The sequence below is a fragment of the Coenobita brevimanus genome, chromosome 51 (assembly GCF_032717465.1).
Source record: "Coenobita brevimanus isolate Jiangsu-jjx chromosome 51, ASM3271746v2, whole genome shotgun sequence".
Classification (NCBI taxonomy): domain Eukaryota; kingdom Metazoa; phylum Arthropoda; class Malacostraca; order Decapoda; family Coenobitidae; genus Coenobita; species Coenobita brevimanus.
In genome coordinates this window covers 23,575,061-23,591,843 of record NC_137004.1, presented here as the reverse complement: position 1 = coordinate 23,591,843, position 16,783 = coordinate 23,575,061, and the positions used below count along the sequence as shown (strand labels likewise).

The window sequence follows — 16,783 nt, the reverse complement described above, 5'->3', positions numbered from 1 at the left end:
AGACAGCCACCTCTACCACCTACCACCTCCAGTCACGGGGCCGTGACTTCAACGATGCAGAGGGTGGTAAAATGCCCGCCGTGCCCGCCGCAGGACCTCCCACCTCACCACTCCCCACACCACCACCGAGCCGCCACCCCACCACCACCCCAGGAGGACACACCGGTGAGGTTAGTGATCTCGGGCAAGAGGGTCATCAGAGCATCACGGCCCTGAGCCCCTATTCCCCGCAAGTGCCCCAACCCCAGGTGATCAGGGGAACTGAACTACTGTGCGGGCAGGGTAGTGATTGTCAGAATAGGGGTGGGACTGAAGCCAAATCAGTCCCAGGTAACACCGTATTGACGGTCTTGTTACACCCTCTAGGGCAGGAGGCCCAAGGCTACGGCCTAAATAAAAGTAAAGAGAGATTGACAGACCTAGGCTACGGCCTAACAGAGTGTGCAGAGGGGAAGGTGACCCCAGGCTCTGGCCTTAACACACTAGGGAGAGAGAGTTGCCTTTGTGCATCCCTCTCCAGCTGCTCTTCGGCTACGGCCAGAATACCGTCCAGGGTAAAGAGCCCCTGCTACCATATGTGTAGCACTACCCTATTACGGAAGCGGCGTCCCGGGGTCGGTACCCTGCCGCAACGGACGGGCGAACCAGTTCGCCCGTTAGTCGTCTTCCGTACGGGCAGACACTCGGCTCCAGCCGGGGCACGTACCAGGGTAGAGAATTCCCTGCAGGTAGGATCAGTCCGTATTGGAGAGAGTGTGGCCTCTGTGCCCCTCACTCCGGCTTGTCTCCTACTACGGGAGGAACACCACGCCGGCGGTCCCTTGCCACGATGAAAGGGCGACATCGATCACCCTATAGGTGTACCCCGTACGCCGGGCAAGTTCATGGCCACAGCCAAGGTGCGCAATAGGGGAAGGAGATCCCCGGCTCAGGCCTCCAGACACACTCGAGAGACCACGGGTAGCGTGAGTCCTCCTCTAGCCTCTTTCCCTTCGGGGAGCCCTTCATCGCCATCCGGGAATATAGTCCCGGATGAGACACTAGAGTGGTGGCAAGGCCCGATATCGGACCTACCGCCCACACCCGGGAGTTCCTTGTCCCTGCCGGAGCCCCGCAGGAGACGCTGCCGCAGTCCAGTCCTGATGGCGCCTCTCCCCCTTGGTACCCGCAGTTCCAGGACGCCCAGGCCTGACTCCGCAGTCCACGACGAAGGCGATCCAGACTCCCTCACTCCCCGGAGTCGGAGGAAACAGGCCCGACTGCTCCGGTTGTTCGGCCCCAGTCCTGAGGGCCACCGATCAGGTCGAGGCCCCCAGACCACAGGGCCTCCCTGCACCCCACCGGCGCTGCCCTAGTACGAGGGCCGCCTCTCAGGTCGAGGCCCCCAGACAGGAGAGCCTCCCTGTATCCTAAGTGCAACAGTGAACTACTAAACCCAGGAAACAAGGGGAAAAACAGTGACAGTGACACCTCCCCACATCAAGGAACCAGGGAGTTTTCTGTGAGTCCAGAGGTAGGTGCGCGGGCGAGTTGAAAGTTAAGTGTACGTGTCTCCGTGACCAGGTGACAGTGTCGAGTGTCGCTATCCGCACCCTACCTCTATTATAGTAATATCCTCGAAACAGACTCTCAATCTCGGTATTCTTAAAGTGAACAACCCCATTTTTATATTACCCTTCAATGACATGAGAATCCCATTCAAGAACATAAAGTGAACAACCCCATTTGCATATTACCTTCCAAGTGACTTGAGAACCCTATTAAAGAATACCCGCGGTCTCCCTGTGTAATAGTGATAATATATATGATCATTCTGTGAAGCCAAGTGTTAATTCTGTATCTCTGTTTCTCTGTATACTAAATATCATTGTATGTACACTGTTATGAGTAGGACCTAGGTAATAGATGTGATACGGTATACTGTCTGGTTTTTATGTCCTGTTCCTTTGTTAGTGCTTTACACCCGGTCTAGAAAGAGGACCCCGCTTCAGTAGCTAGTGTTTTTGCGACGAGAAGTCGCCTTAAAAACACAGCATTACAATAAATATTATCAATAAACTAGGTAAATTAACCATCTAAATCTCGGGACAAATATTCTTCATAGCTTCAAACCAATTATGTACATTCCAGTCACATTGTTTAATATAGTGTTAATCAAATAAAACTTTCAAACACATAAGTCTATGTAGTAAAACTAATGTCAAGTTGTTTGGCTACAAAATATTTATGGGAATCAGGCTCATTGAGCCTCTTCCAGAAGGACGTCTGTAAGTATCTGCAAATCATTTCCAAATTTAACGATATTGATTGGGCTTGGACACTGATAGTTCCCCATGAAAATTAATGATTATGGTATTCTAATGATTACGGTATTCATTAATATTAAGTAAATTTATAATGACCGGGAGCGGAATCGTCCATATTTTGACGGGGAATAGTCTTCACGGGAAATTGTCTATAAACTAAGTAGCCTACCCCATGGAAAGAGTAGTTTGCTTAAGTCAAAGTGGCTCTCTGTACATCACAGAAAATCACATATTTAATATTTTATGCCCAGAGAATATGCAAAGGGTGCCTAGTGACACACGAATAATTGGATGTCATGGTGTGGGACAGGTGTAATCATTAGTTCATGTCCCAAGCCCACAAAGCTTAGAGATATTTTATTTATCCATTCGAAACGTTCTTGTAATCTATATATATATATATATATATATATATATATATATATATATATATATATATATATATATATATATATAATTAGTATTTTCACAAGAGCATTGTATATTTCTTATCCGATTGTAAATGTCCAGTTAGTCTCGGCATTGTTAAGTGTTACGTAAATGATACTTTGTCAATTGTTATAAAACATGAAATAATTATGTTGTTTGTTATATCGTAAGAAAATAATAATAACAATAAGGTAAAAGGACGATGTCGTATTGTCGTATGACAAGACCAGAGTGAATCCGGGATGTTGACGTAATAGGTCGCAGATGTCTGTTGATGCTGCATGTATTTACCAGTTTATGACAGTAAGTACCATAGAATGTAAACGTATGAGAGAAAGCTATCTACTGATGGCCATAGAATTTGATCTGATAGAAAATTAGCTTTACGTCATGGAAGATGCGATTTTGGTACGGTTCCCGCAACGTGTCACAGCTGTCATGTTGTTTGGTGCCCATTAGTATCGCCTACCGTAGTCAGACAGATTAGCTTTTACCAGTTACATAACGAGTTGGCTGAGTAGTATCCATCAGTTTCTCTAGGCACCTTTTAGTGGTTTTACCTGACGGACCAATTGAGACTCACCGGCACAATAACTTACCTGAAGCAGAACTGACACATAGGGATAGTACTGAGAAGCCAGAACAGCAGTTTAAGTTGTAATGTTTAACCAGACATACTGTATGCCTTTCCTTTTATACAAGGAAGAAGGAACTTAAGGCTAGAAACCCCCTAGATTGTTCCTTCCAAGAAAAAATAAAAACAAAATAATAGACTGCCAAATTCAAGATAAGTTCATTTTGAGATGCTTAGATACACTGCAGTTAAAAGACAAGGTCATAGGCAACTAGAAGTACAAACAGAGGAAGACAGTTCCACAGTTGACCTGTTGCATATGTGAAGGACTGGGAGTAATGGCTAACTCTTGCTTGGACAGAAAAAGGATACGAGTTTGCTGCGAGACAGGTGTTATGCAGTCACCATAGTGGTGAAGGGATGCAAGCAGACAGTTCAGAGGAGCAGTGACCATTGAAGTAGTGATAGGAAAGAGATAAAGATGCAACAGTGCATCAAAGAGATAGCTAGTGGTTGAAGGAAGCCAGTAAGAGAAGGAAAGGTAATGAGATGAAAAACGGGTAAATTTTTACAAGTGGACAATACACACCCCAGGTAGTGCAAAATATTTTTCTGGCAGTTTTTGATGCGATTCGAATGTTCCTGACCTTCATTTTTGTCGGAAATATCCCTCACCGAACACAATAAAACTAATCAAACCAAACCCAACATACCTAACCTATCTTAGGGGAGTAATAATCAATTTCCAAATGGGGTAATGGGGGTTATTTGTGATCCTTAGGGACTATACTATACGATAATGGTACGAAAATTCCAAAACTGCACATTGTCCACTTGTAAAATAATACCGAAAAACGTTTGACTCCACCTTGTTGGGAAGAGCTGTGACACATGAGAGTTGTATTCTTCACAGGCAAGTAAAAGACATGTAGCCCATAAAGTCAACAACTGAGGAGGGACAAAGAAGGCATGGAGTCAGCTTAGCACACCTAATCTCTTGGAAGCAGATTTTACAAGAAAGATAATACAGTATGACCTTTCCAAGATAAATCGTGAGAGAATGAAACCCCAAGTATGTTCAAAGATGGTGCAGGATTGAGTTGGGTATTGTTAAAAATTAGAGAATATTCCTGTGGTAGATTTGGACAGTTTGAAAGAGGTAAAAACTGTTTTTGATGCATTAAAAACAAGATTACTTTAATCCAGTCAGAGGTGTGAGCCATGTCAGACATAAAGTGTGCCATAGCCTCATCCCTTGTTTATTAAAGCAACCACTGAGATGGACACTGCAGGAAGCTGATGGAAAGGAGAAGAGTGGAGTCATACGTGGAAGAGTGGAGTCATAAGTGTATGAATGGATAGGGTTAGATGAACAACTTAGAAGGTCACTGATGAATAGGGAAGAGAGTTGGTGATAGGACAGAGCTGTGAGGAACACCACTGTTGATAGCCCTTGGAGAAGAACAATGGCCTACTACAAAAGCAGCTATAGAACAACCAGAAAGGAAGCTGGAAGTGAAGGCACAGATGGAAGGATAGAAACCTTAAGAGGGCAGTTTGGATATTAAAGATTTATGCCAGATTCTGTTGAAAGCCTTTGAGATGTCAAGTGCAATGGCAAAGCTTTCGACAAAGTTCCGAAAGGAGGATGACCAGGAGTCCGTAAGGAAGGTGAGAAGATCGCCAGTGGAGCATCCCTGACGGAACCCGTACTGCCGATCAGAAAGAAGGTTGTGATAGGAAAGATGCCTTAAAATTTTTCTATTAAGAATTGACTCTAAACTTTTGAAATACAGGATGTTAAAGCAATTGGACAATAGTTAGAGGGTTGGGAATGGTCACCCTTCTTTGGGACTGGCTGCATGAGAGCAAACTTCCAGCAAGAAGGAAAGGTACAAGTTGATAGACAAAGGTGAAAGAGTTTACCTAGGCAGGGTGTAAGCACAGAAGCACAGTTCTTGAGAACAACAGGAGGGACTCCATCAGGCCCATATGCCTTGTTAGTATTGAGGCCAGTGATGGCAGAAAATACATCAGCTGAAGAAATTTTAATGTCAGCCATGAGGAAGTCAGAGGGGGGGAAGTGATGGAGGAACAGCACCGGAATCATCTAAGGTGGAATTGGAGGAGAAAGTGTGAGCTAAGAGATCTGCTTTATCAGTAGAAGAAATGCTACAGAACCATCAGAGTAGAAAGGAGGAGGGAAGGATGATGAGGTAAAGTTGTTAGAAAGGTTTTTGGCAAGGTGCCAGAAGGAGCAGGAAGAATTCGAGTTGGAGAGTTGAGAGCATTTAGTATGGATGAAATTATTTTTAGCTGAACAAAGAACAGACTTAGCACGATTCCGGGCAGAAATGTAAAGATGATGTGATTCAGGGGTGGGTTGGCTCCGGTACCTTTTGTATGCCCTCTCCTTGTTGTGGACAGCATTAGAACAAGCGTGATTAAACCAAGGCTTTCTTGCGTTAGACAAAGGATATGAGAAAGGAATGTATGCTTCCATGCCCGAAAGAATAACCTCCGTACCGGTAATGCGTAAGGCACATTTAGGTGGCTCCTGGTCATGGAAGCAATAATCATTCCAGGGAAAATCAAAGAAGTATTGCCTGAGGGCCTCCCAATCCTCAGCTCCAAAGTGCCACAGACGACGTTTCTGTGGAGGGTCCATAGGCTGTACCGGAGCGATAGGACAAATTAAGGTGATAAGGTTGTGATCAGAGGAGTCCAACAGAGAGAAAAGATTAACAGTGTAAGCAGAAGGATTAGTTGTAAGGACAAGGTCAAGTATGTTGGAGCTCTATTCAAGGAGGTCTGGGATACGGGTAGGGTGCTGTACAAGCTGCTCCAGGTCATTAAGGATAGAAAAGATGTAGGCTTGTTCACCAGGTGGATCGTTGAAAGGAGAGAAGAGCCAAAGGTGGTGGTGAACATTGAAATATCCTAAAATGGAGTTTTCAGAGAAAGGAGAAACAGATAGGATGTGTTCCATCGTAGAAGTAAGATAGTCGAATAATTTTTTGATAGTCAGTAGAATTAGAGGATAAGTAAACAGCACAGATATACAGTACTGTACCCTCGCGTCCAACACAGTAATATTGTCATGCATGGGTCACGTGTTGGACCAAAAACGTGTTGGACTAACAACAGAGCTTATGGGGAAAAATAAATTATGTCAGCAACCCTAGGAAAAGTCACCCTAAATACCTACCATATACCTATACATATATTGGTACTATTGTAATTATAATAAATGGTACTGTGCTATGAATGATAACTAACCTTTTAGGATAGTGTTGGTGGGCTTGCTGGGAATGGAAGGTGGTAAGGCTGTAGGTAGTCCAACTGGGTCCCCGGAGGATGGCTGCTGGCGTCACTAGCGGGTAATGGCTGCTGCTTCTCCTCAGCCTCCCTCATAAATCCTTCGAAATCACACTCAGAATCACTATCTTCGTCCACAGCCATGGAAGGTCCTGCTTCTGCCTGTCCTAGCACTCTGTAATCCTCGGCAAACGGCATGCTTCTCACACTGTTGCCAGAGCCCCGTTTCGTGACTGTGGAAAGTGATCGCTGTTGCTGACTCGGTAGAGAATAAGGAGAAGCAACTTTGTTTATAAACTGGTACACACGCTGATGAGAAGGGTTTCAAAACGATTGATATTTATTCTTAAATATTAATATGTATTCAGTATCAGGCTAAATGTTCAGTGCTGTAGTATGATACATTCTCTGTCGAGTCGCCTGGGTTTTGGTCACACTGTTTTGCCCGTCGTATCCTCGGCAGGAATCCATCCAGATGAATTCCAAATGCCTGTGGTATCGTCGGCGATTTTACTACGTTACCGTTCCGATTTACCATCGTATCCTCGGCAGACCTGGTATGAAGTGCCGTTTGATAGCCTTCAGCTGCCAGGATCTTGTCTTGGTTTTTTTATTATGGTCCTCAAGTTGGCTTCATTCATGTCGTAGGCCTCGGCAATGTCAACTTTCCTCTCCTCTTTCTTCTTCCCCTCGATTCTAGCTTGGTGGCCTGAGCGAGGTGCCGACTCTTCTTGGGGTTCTCAGAAGGCTTCCTAGGCATTGTGAGCAGGGTAAAATGCAGTAACAAGGGCAGAAAATTCAGGAGGAAAAAAGCACCTTCCAATGCAATTATGCGACTGAGTGGCGCTGTGGCGGGAGAAATTTAAACAAAACATCACGTGACAGCAGAAGCGTTTTTAATTGGGCGGCATCACGATCATGTCACGATAGCGGGCGGGGAAGGCTACCTGATCAGAAGTTTTTCATTGGCTATCATCATCATGGGAATGTCCAGTATGACCGTGTTGGACCGGGGGTGATCGTACTAGAGTTGAACTCCGCGGATTTCGCCCACTTCTCGGAGCTCTGTGCGTGTTATGCTGACACACTCGTGTTGCAGTAATTAAATCGTATTAAATAATACTAATTATTTGCTCTCCGTGCTGGACGTGAATCGTGCTGGACTAATGCGTGTTGGACGCGAGGGTACTGTATTTAGTCAAAGAATGACAGGAAAGCCGAAGCCAGAGTGTAGAGAATTCAAAAGAGTCAAGTTCTGGAACATGAGAGCAAGATAAGTCATTGCGTATATATACACAACATCCACCTTTAGCTTTGAAATGAGTACAGAGAAAGTAGGAGAACACAGAAAAGGATTTGCCGTCAGTTGCCTCAGACAGCTGAGTCTCAGTTAGAAAGAGAAGGTGAGGTTTACAGGAGGAGAGGTGGTGCTCAACAGAGCGAAAGTTAGAGGAAAGGCCGGGAATGTTGCAGAAATGAAGAAGAAGCGAGTCAGACAGTGGTTCCAGGCAGCTCAAGTCATCACTGGGAGAGGGACGGAAGGTGGGGGCATATATGGTCCCCCCCCCCCCGGGGACTCCGAGGCTCAGTGTTGCATAGCCATGATTTTTTTATAATTTTGGAAGAGGAAGTTTAGTGTGTAATGTGCATGTAGTTTGGTGTAGATAGAGAAATTTGTATTGGAGAGCATGCTGGCCTACTCTCTGTTTTATTGAGACACTAACAATGTTCAGGAAAAGGGGATGGTCAGGAACTAGTCCTGAGGGCTGATTAAACAGGAGCTCCAGCTCTCCCTGTCATCAGCTTTCCATCCACCTCAGGAGTACTCCCCTGCTCGACTGGTGCTACAATCTACTCTGAATATGTTCACTGTGGGAGGGTGCTGTATTTATCATAACTGGGTAGATAGGTGAAAACATGGCATCTACCCAGGAACCAAACCTCTACACTTTTCTGTTCCTCACCATAGCGAGACGCTGTTATCTGCAAGGGAACATCTGTTCGCTACATGGGATGGTCCTGCTGGGGCAGTTATTTGCCTGTGGTTGATGGGTCAGTTTGGCCAAACAGACGGGTTAAGCAGGAACAACAACATAAACAACTTTTAAAATCTGTCAGAGAGATACGATGTGTATGAGTGCATGGTTCTTTATTATACCAGTATGTAAATATAGATTTAACTGCAAATGTACTGCCATTTCCATGTCTTGGTAGTGGATTTAAGCTGTAGCATTTATTGTTTTTATATTAGGATCTGATGGAATGCTGAGATAAATTGTGTTGTCTTAACAGGTTGAACAGTGAGAACAGGATGGCGAATCAAAGAAAGCGTGGCACAGGAGGGGGCAGTAGCAGTGAAGCTGACAGTTTGATGGAGAAAAATGTGGAATGTGAGTAGACTAGCTTTGTGTGTGTGTGTGTGTATTTACCTATTTGTATTTACCTATTTGTAGTATACAGGAATTGAGCAATGCTCGTGTTGTCCTGTCTCCATATCCACATTTATCAAGTCTACCTTTACACACATGAATGTTTTTCTCATGCACCACCTCTTTGTCTAAGTCGTTCCAAATATTTAAGAATATACCTAATTGTGATATACACGGAATGTACTATGCTCGTGGGTTTCCGTCGCTGTTTCTCAATAAGTCGAATTTAACTTTAAACTCGTTTATGTTTTTAGACTGGACGATCTCTTTGTCCAGGCTATTCCATAAGTCTATACTTCTGTAAGGAAAGCTATATTTCTTGATATCCTTCAAGCAGCTTGACTTTTTCAATTTCATTCCATGTCCTCTTGTTGCTCTCTTATCCCATACAAACAGATCTTCTTTGTCAATTTTATCTACTCCCACCATGGTCCTGAACACAGCAATCATGTCTCCCCTCTTTCTCCTTTCCTCTAACGAAGGCAAATCCAGTTTTTCCAGCCTCTCTCTGTATGACAGGTCTGTCAGACTGGGGACCATCTTGGTTGCTGTTCTTTGTATTCTCTCAATCTTGTTTATATCTTTCTTTTTGTGTGGGGACCACACTACCGCTGCATATTCTAACCTGGGGCGGATCATGGCCACTATCAATTTTTTCATCATTTCCTCATCCATATAATGAAATGCTACTCTTATGTTAGTCAAGAGCTTATAAGTCTCTCCAACTATCTTGTTAATGTGCTTTTCTGGTGACAAACTATCTTGGACCAGCACTCCCAAATCTTTCTCTTCTCTCCTTTTTGTGATTAATTCATTACCCAAAAAATAATTCAGTGATGGTCTCCTGGTACTTTTACCCATTTCCAATATTTTACATTTCTTTACATTAAATTTCATTTCCCACGTCCGGCTCCAATTGTGTATCCTATCTAAATCCTCCTGCAGTATTTTACAATCCTCCTCAACCTCTATCTTCCTCAAGATCTTTACATCATCAGCAAACAGACTCGCATAACTGTTCACTCCATCTACCATATCATTTACATAAATCAGGAACATTACTGGCGCCAACACTGAGCCTTGAGGGACTCCACTTGTTACTTCCCTCCATCCAGACATCTTTTCCTTTATTACTGTCCTCATTTGTCTGTCTCTCAAAAAGTCTCTCATCCATTCCAGAAGTTTCCCCTTTAGTCCTCCTATATATTCTAGTTTCCACATTAGTCTCTGATGAGGTACCTTGTCAAAGGCCTTCTCTAAGTCTAAGTACACACAATCCACCCAACCATCTCTCTCCTGTACCACATCAATCGCTCTTGAGTAAAAGCTCAACAAGTTTGAAACACATGACCTTCCACTTCTGAATCCAAACTGACATTCAGCCAAAATATTCATCTCTTCCAGATATTTTATCCATCTGTCTTTCAGGATTCTCTCACACAATTTTGCGACCATGCTGTTTAGAGACACTGGTCTATAATTCAGGGGTTCTTCCCTGTTTCCTCCCTTGTAAATTGGTACCACATTTGCCCTCTTCCATTCTTTTGGCACTTTCCCCTCTTCCAGTGAGCATACAATTAAGCTGTGAATTTTATCCGCCAGTTGTTCTCTGCATTCCTTCAGTACCCAATTAGAAATTCCATCAGGTCCTGGGGCTTTCCTTACATCTTGAGTTTCCAGTAATTTATACACTTCCTGCACCTCCACTTTTATATCTTTCATCACCGGAACATTTCTAATCACTCCCTCCCCTTCCGCAAGCTCCTTTTCTTTAGTGAAAACTGACTGGAAACGTTTGTTCATTATTTCTGCTTGCATTGCCGCATCATTAAAGACCTCTCCATCTACTTTCAGCTTGGTGATTCCTTCCTTTTGTTTCAGTTTGCCATTAACAAATCTATAAAACAGTTTGGGTTCATCCTTGCATTTGTCAATTATACCTTTTTCAAAATTCCTTTCTTCTTCCCTACGTATTCTTGTGTATTCGTTTCTTGTTCTTTTATATTCTTCCTTTGTTCTGTCGTTACCTCTCTTTCTCCAATTGTTCCACGCCTTATCTCTCTCTTTTTTGGCTATCATACACCTTCTATTAAACCACTCCTTTTTCCTGTTTTCTTTCCCTCTTACTCTTGGTACAAATTTTTCCACTCCCAAATTATAGAGGGCTAGAAAGATATCCCACTTCCTCTGTATCTCTCTTGTTTCTCTGAATTTTCACCAATCCGCATTTTCAAAAAAGTTTCTCAATCCTGTAAAATTTGCTTTGCCAAAGTTGTATCTTCCCTGTCTATGAAGCTCGTCTCTTGGCTCGACGTTTCCTATTAACATCTGGAACTCAATGACCACGTGATCACTTTTTCCCAAAGGACAGAGATATTCCAATGATTCTGTTACATCAGGTTCTTTGGTGAACAGTAAATCTAACCTTGCTGGTGTGTCCTCACCTCGAAACCGTGTCTCTTCTTTGACCCACTGCGTCATCACATTGTTCATTATTATATTTAATAACATAGTACCCCACGAATCCTCGCCGCCTCCCGAGTACCATTCCTCCCAGTTCACCTCTTTACAATTAAAGTCACCCACCAAAATTATATTATTGCTTTTCTCAATTATTTTTTGCAAGTAGCTAGCCATATCTGACAACATCTCATGGTATTCGTCATCCTTCCATGCTCTCGTCTTTGGGGGAACATACACTACCGCCATATCTCTCTTAACATTCTCTCCAGTTTCTAATTTCATATATATCACTTCAGCCCTGCCTTCTCCCATTTCCACAGTATCTACATTTATGTTGTTCTTCACTGCTATCATCACTCCTCCTCCCTTTTTTTCTTTTCTGTCTTTTCTCCACAGTTTGTATTTACCATCTCCCAAATGAACATCAATATCTTCTCTTAATTTGGTCTCTACAAAGCACATGACATCAGGTTCATGTTCTCTCAAGAAATCATTAATTTCGATCCTTGTCGATATGAAACCATCAACATTAGTATATATCACCTTCAAATTATTTTTGACATTATTAATACCCTCTTCTCTCCAACTCTCTGTCCGTACCACTTCCTCAACTTCTGATCTTGTGTGTCTGATCCTGGGCAAAGGCTTCAGTGCCTATTCCCAAGTCCCAGCAGTCCTCCTTGGGGCCCAGGAGTCCTCCCACATCTCCATATGTCACCACTTCGGCACTAACACCCGCCATTCATATTGAATGTGCTAACACCCGCCATTCATATTGAATACATGCTAGGGCTGTCTCATACAGGACTTGTGTACTGGTATTAGCGGGGGTGCTTTTATGACATGTCAGCGGGTCATCTGGTAGATCAGAAAAATCTGCTTTTTGTGAAATTCAAGTCCTTAAACTGTTCCCTGCCCCAGCTGGGATTTGAACCTGGGTCCATTAGGACTGCAGGCCGTCTGTCTACCAAAGCTGCCACCGCCTGCCCTAGACCGTTCATGGTTATTTATTAATTTTTCTTTTTTATATTTCCTCTTTTTTTTTTCAGATTTGTTTATTAATAGGAATACAAAATGTAATAGAAGATATGAAATCTGAAGAAGATGGCTTTATATACTTATGTGTCTGTGTGAAAAGTGAAGTATGGACTCAAAGAAGTCAAGCAAATTGATGAACAATAGTACAGTACTGTTCTGAGCTAGATGGTTGAATTGTAGTATGTAGGAAGATGCATTTAAAAAAAAAGATTATATCCCTTTTTTAACATTTAAGTCAACTAAATGGTTCAACAAGGAGGTGTAAATCCAACATAGATTATGATAATGATGGAGAATGCACCACCGAATGTAGAGTATGGACCCAGTTTATTCAACACAGTCTGGCCTCGGTATGTGATAGGAATTTGTTAATTGAAGACCTATCGCATAACAATTTATAACGTAACGAGGTTAATATAACACGTGTTCAGTGAGGTTAGGGAGGGACACCTCAGCCATCAATCCTAAAGTGACCAAAAAAAACTCTGCCACCTACTCGAAATTTGTCCAAGGCTGTTCCGAGTTGTGACTCACCAAGGTTCTTCCTCCCTGATACCAGGGGACAGCTGGAAGACCTGGACAGTCACTCCATGTCCTAAGGAGGAGGTGACTAATGATGAGAAGAGTGATGTGGTGATGCCAGGGGCATCAATTTAACTGTTAAACGGCGGGCTACTTCCCAATTTTACATCCGTTTGGGACGAATTATTTTGGAAAGAATAAAGTGTTATGAAATCAGATAAAACTTGCATAAATAGATCAGAATAGCTGGAAAAACAAAGAATTTGATGTTACTCTCTTCAAATTGCGTGCGGGCTGGGTGGTGGTGAGAGGTGAGTGAGCGGGAAGGTGGCATATCAGGGGCACTCTCAGTGGCATGCAACTGAGAGCAGGCGGGCAGAGAGTCTTTTTTTCTGCTCTTATTTGTTACAGCAGCCTAAAATATATATTTTTTACATTATATACACTGTTCTGTGTCTTCGTAGTGGGTTTTGAACACTAATGTAAAATTTGTGTCTCTACAGCTATAATCATACGTATGTAAATATTGTGTAAAAGTGTATATTACAACGGTTCATACCAATATGTCTGTAGTGTATCATATTCTGTAAAGCAATTGATACAGAGACCCACACCACTCTCAGGACACCATGTAGTCACATCTCTTCATTTAGCTGGGCATCTCACTGAATTCTTGTACAGTAGACCCTTATTATCTGTGGGAGGTAGGTTCCAGAGACCCCCGCGGAAGGCAGATTCCACGGATACTCAAGTCATCATCACATAAAGGCATATTATTTCCACATAAGCTAAGCACATCCCTGAAAAAATAAAAACGTACTTTAAAGTATTACAAGTACATATTAACACTCACCAAAAGACTGTGTGTTCTCTTCATAACCTTTGTACAGTGATGACGATTGCTGTATGATGATGATGATTGCTACATAGATGACGATGATTGCTGTATGATGACGATGATGATTTTAGTGCAGTTTTTACAGTGTGAATGTGGTGAGGCAACAAGATGTGTGGCGGCACTGTAGGTAAGCTGTGAGTCTAGTCTGACCCTTTTCTCTGCCAGTGATAACACCTTACACTCTCTCTTTGGCTTAGAAGGATTGTTTTTGTCCTTTACTTGTTTCTTGGGAGCCTTTTTTCACTTACCCAATGAAAGTACAGTAGAGTTGTAAACACGAGAAGAGCGACAACGACGTAAGTAGTGAACTGACTGGTGTTTACGATAAGACAGGCAGAGTGGCAGGAATGTCTGTGGGTACGGGTATGCTAACTGTAGGAACAAAAGAAGTGTACGTTGTGCACCAATTTCAAATTAAGTTACAGCATATACAGTAGTAAAGTATTAAAATAAGTTTGATCCGCGGAAACTTAAATCTGCAGATGCAAAATCCGTGGATAAAAGGGTCTACTGTACACAATGCACCTCATCTGTTGTTTACAGTCATTTGCATCAACTGGAAGTGACTCAAGGTGCTGTCGTGAGATATATTCACGTCCGAACAGGCACTGTTGCCATATCTCCCATTTATTTCATACAATAGACCCACAGAACAGAAATTCGTTCCAGAACGTCAACCGCCCTTTCCTTAGCAGAAGTTTGGGAATGTTGACTGACCTTTAGGGGTTAAACATGCATGGGGTTTCATTCTCTTGGTATTTATCTTGGAAAGATCATATTACCTCTCTCATAAAATCTGTGGTGGTGGCAATTATACACTCATTTGATGTAGTGCTGCCTACTTCCATCACCTTTTTTTTATTTTATTTATTTATTTATTTTTTTTCTGTAAAGAGCAGGGTGACTCAGTGGTAAAGTGCTGGACTCAAGATCTCGAGGTTGAGAGTTTGTGCCCCGGGTAGCTGGCTTTGCTGGGAGGTGTAGCACTCTCCTTTAATCCTAGCAGGGCTATATGATCAGTCTAGTTCTAGCTTGGGGGAATAATCCCCTTTTTTTCTGCATCTTCCCTTCTCTCTTCCTATTTATCCCATCCTTTGTGTCACTTTATTATTCTTTCTTCCACTTCAAGTGGCTGTACATTGAGTGACAAGCTTAAGGGTTTTGTGTAAGCTAGGAAACCATTTACATGGTAACTACATGGTAACCATATAACCAACCCATGTGTTCCCTATGTGTCAACAAGTGAGTTGATGGAGAGTTATTGCCCCTTCCTGTAAAACAACCAGCTCAAAGGCAAATGGCCACTCCTTCGGGATTGTGGTGTCTGGTTGTAGATAGATAGATAAAATCATCCTCTAAGAGAGTAGGTGTGCAAAACCAACTCCATGCTTTTTTTTATCCCTTTAAAGCTATTGCCATTATACACAGGTTTTATTTGCCCCTATGTAGAGTACAGCTGTCATGTGTGGGGAGGCTCCCTACATACAACTCTTCTAAACAAGGTGGAGTCAAAGGCTTTTTGCCCCATTAACTCTCCTCCTCTTACTGGCTCCCTTCAACCCCAGTCTGTTTGCTGCACACTGTTGCATCTTTATCCCTTTTTTATCATGACTTCAGTGGTCACTGCCCCTCTGAACTGTCTGCTTGCATCCCTCCACCACTATGGCGGGTGTGTAGCACCCATCCAGCAACAAACACTCATCCCTTTTCTTTCCAGCTCTAATGCAAGAGTTAACTGTTACTCCCAGTCCTTCATGTATGCAACAGGTCAACTCTGGAACTGTCTCCCTCTTTATTGCCTACTGCCTATGATCTTCAGTCTTTCAAACACAGTGTTTCCAGGCATCTCATAATGAACAGATCTTGAATCTGGTTCTCTGTTATCTCTTTTTTGTTTTTTCTTTGAGGGAACAATCTTTCAGGCTCCTGGCCCTTGGTTCCTCCTTTCTTGCATGAAAAAAAAAAAATGCTGTGAGGCAGAGGGAGAGCAGAGTGGTGCGGATGAGGGAGTGCGTAGTGGTGTGATGGAGGCAGTGATGTAGGATGCTGCTTTCGAAGACCATTCGTTGATGGCATTGGCTCATCCTTAGTGGCCCTGGCAAGGGAGAAGAAGGAGGTGATGGTAGTCTGGCATGCCGCCTTTTTCCTAGGTAACAGCAGCTCCCTGTACACCCTCAGGTGTTGTTCAGTTCCATGCATTGATGTGTCACACCTTGCCTGATTTGGGTCCTTGCCCTTGATAAATGCAGTGCCCTTGTCCATAAGTGCAAGGAATTCCTTCAGAGTATTTATGTCCAAAATGTGCTTGATGCCATCCTCACCACCCTCCTGTGTCTCTGCCACTCATTCCTTGAGCTCAGTGAGCTCCTTTGTGGACAGCTGCTTCGTGTGGCTGTCCAGGACATCTTGTACATCCTCCTCATCCACCTCTTCAAAGCCAGCCTCATGTGAGAGGTCAAGGATGTCTTGATGGATGCTTTCAACTGCCAGGAACCCCATGAAGGAGTATATACCCTCCAGCCAAACCTTACAGTACCTAGCATTCATTGTGCTTTGTTGCACCTCCTTCCATGTTGCATTGATGTTGTCGATGGTGTGCTTTATGTTATATTTCTTCCAAAAGCGTTGCACTGCGTTATACGTTCCAACATTACTCCTTCTTACCATCTTCTCCATGGTGCTGCGAAGGTAATACAACCTCAATGTTATGATGATCCATGGTCTGTAGGATGTTTTTGGATTTTTGTTGTTTATGCATTGTTTTCTTAGTGTCTAGCATTGCATTGGATAATCCCATGTGTGTTTT

At 43.2% G+C, this 16,783-nt stretch overlaps 1 protein-coding gene across 1 annotated transcript in view; it reads left to right on the top strand.

Annotated features, from left to right (window-relative positions):
• The first annotated feature begins 2,957 nt into the window (after positions 1 to 2,957).
• The window catches only part of LOC145400248 (acetyl-coenzyme A transporter 1), a 105,744-nt gene continuing 91,918 nt past the window's right edge, over positions 2,958 to 16,783 (top strand). The window contains exons 1-2 of the mRNA XM_080272763.1: positions 2,958 to 3,038; positions 8,920 to 9,017. Of these exons, the coding sequence (XP_080128889.1) occupies positions 8,939 to 9,017 (79 nt within the window). The 5' untranslated portion in view covers positions 2,958 to 3,038; positions 8,920 to 8,938. The remainder of the gene's footprint in view (positions 3,039 to 8,919; positions 9,018 to 16,783) is intronic.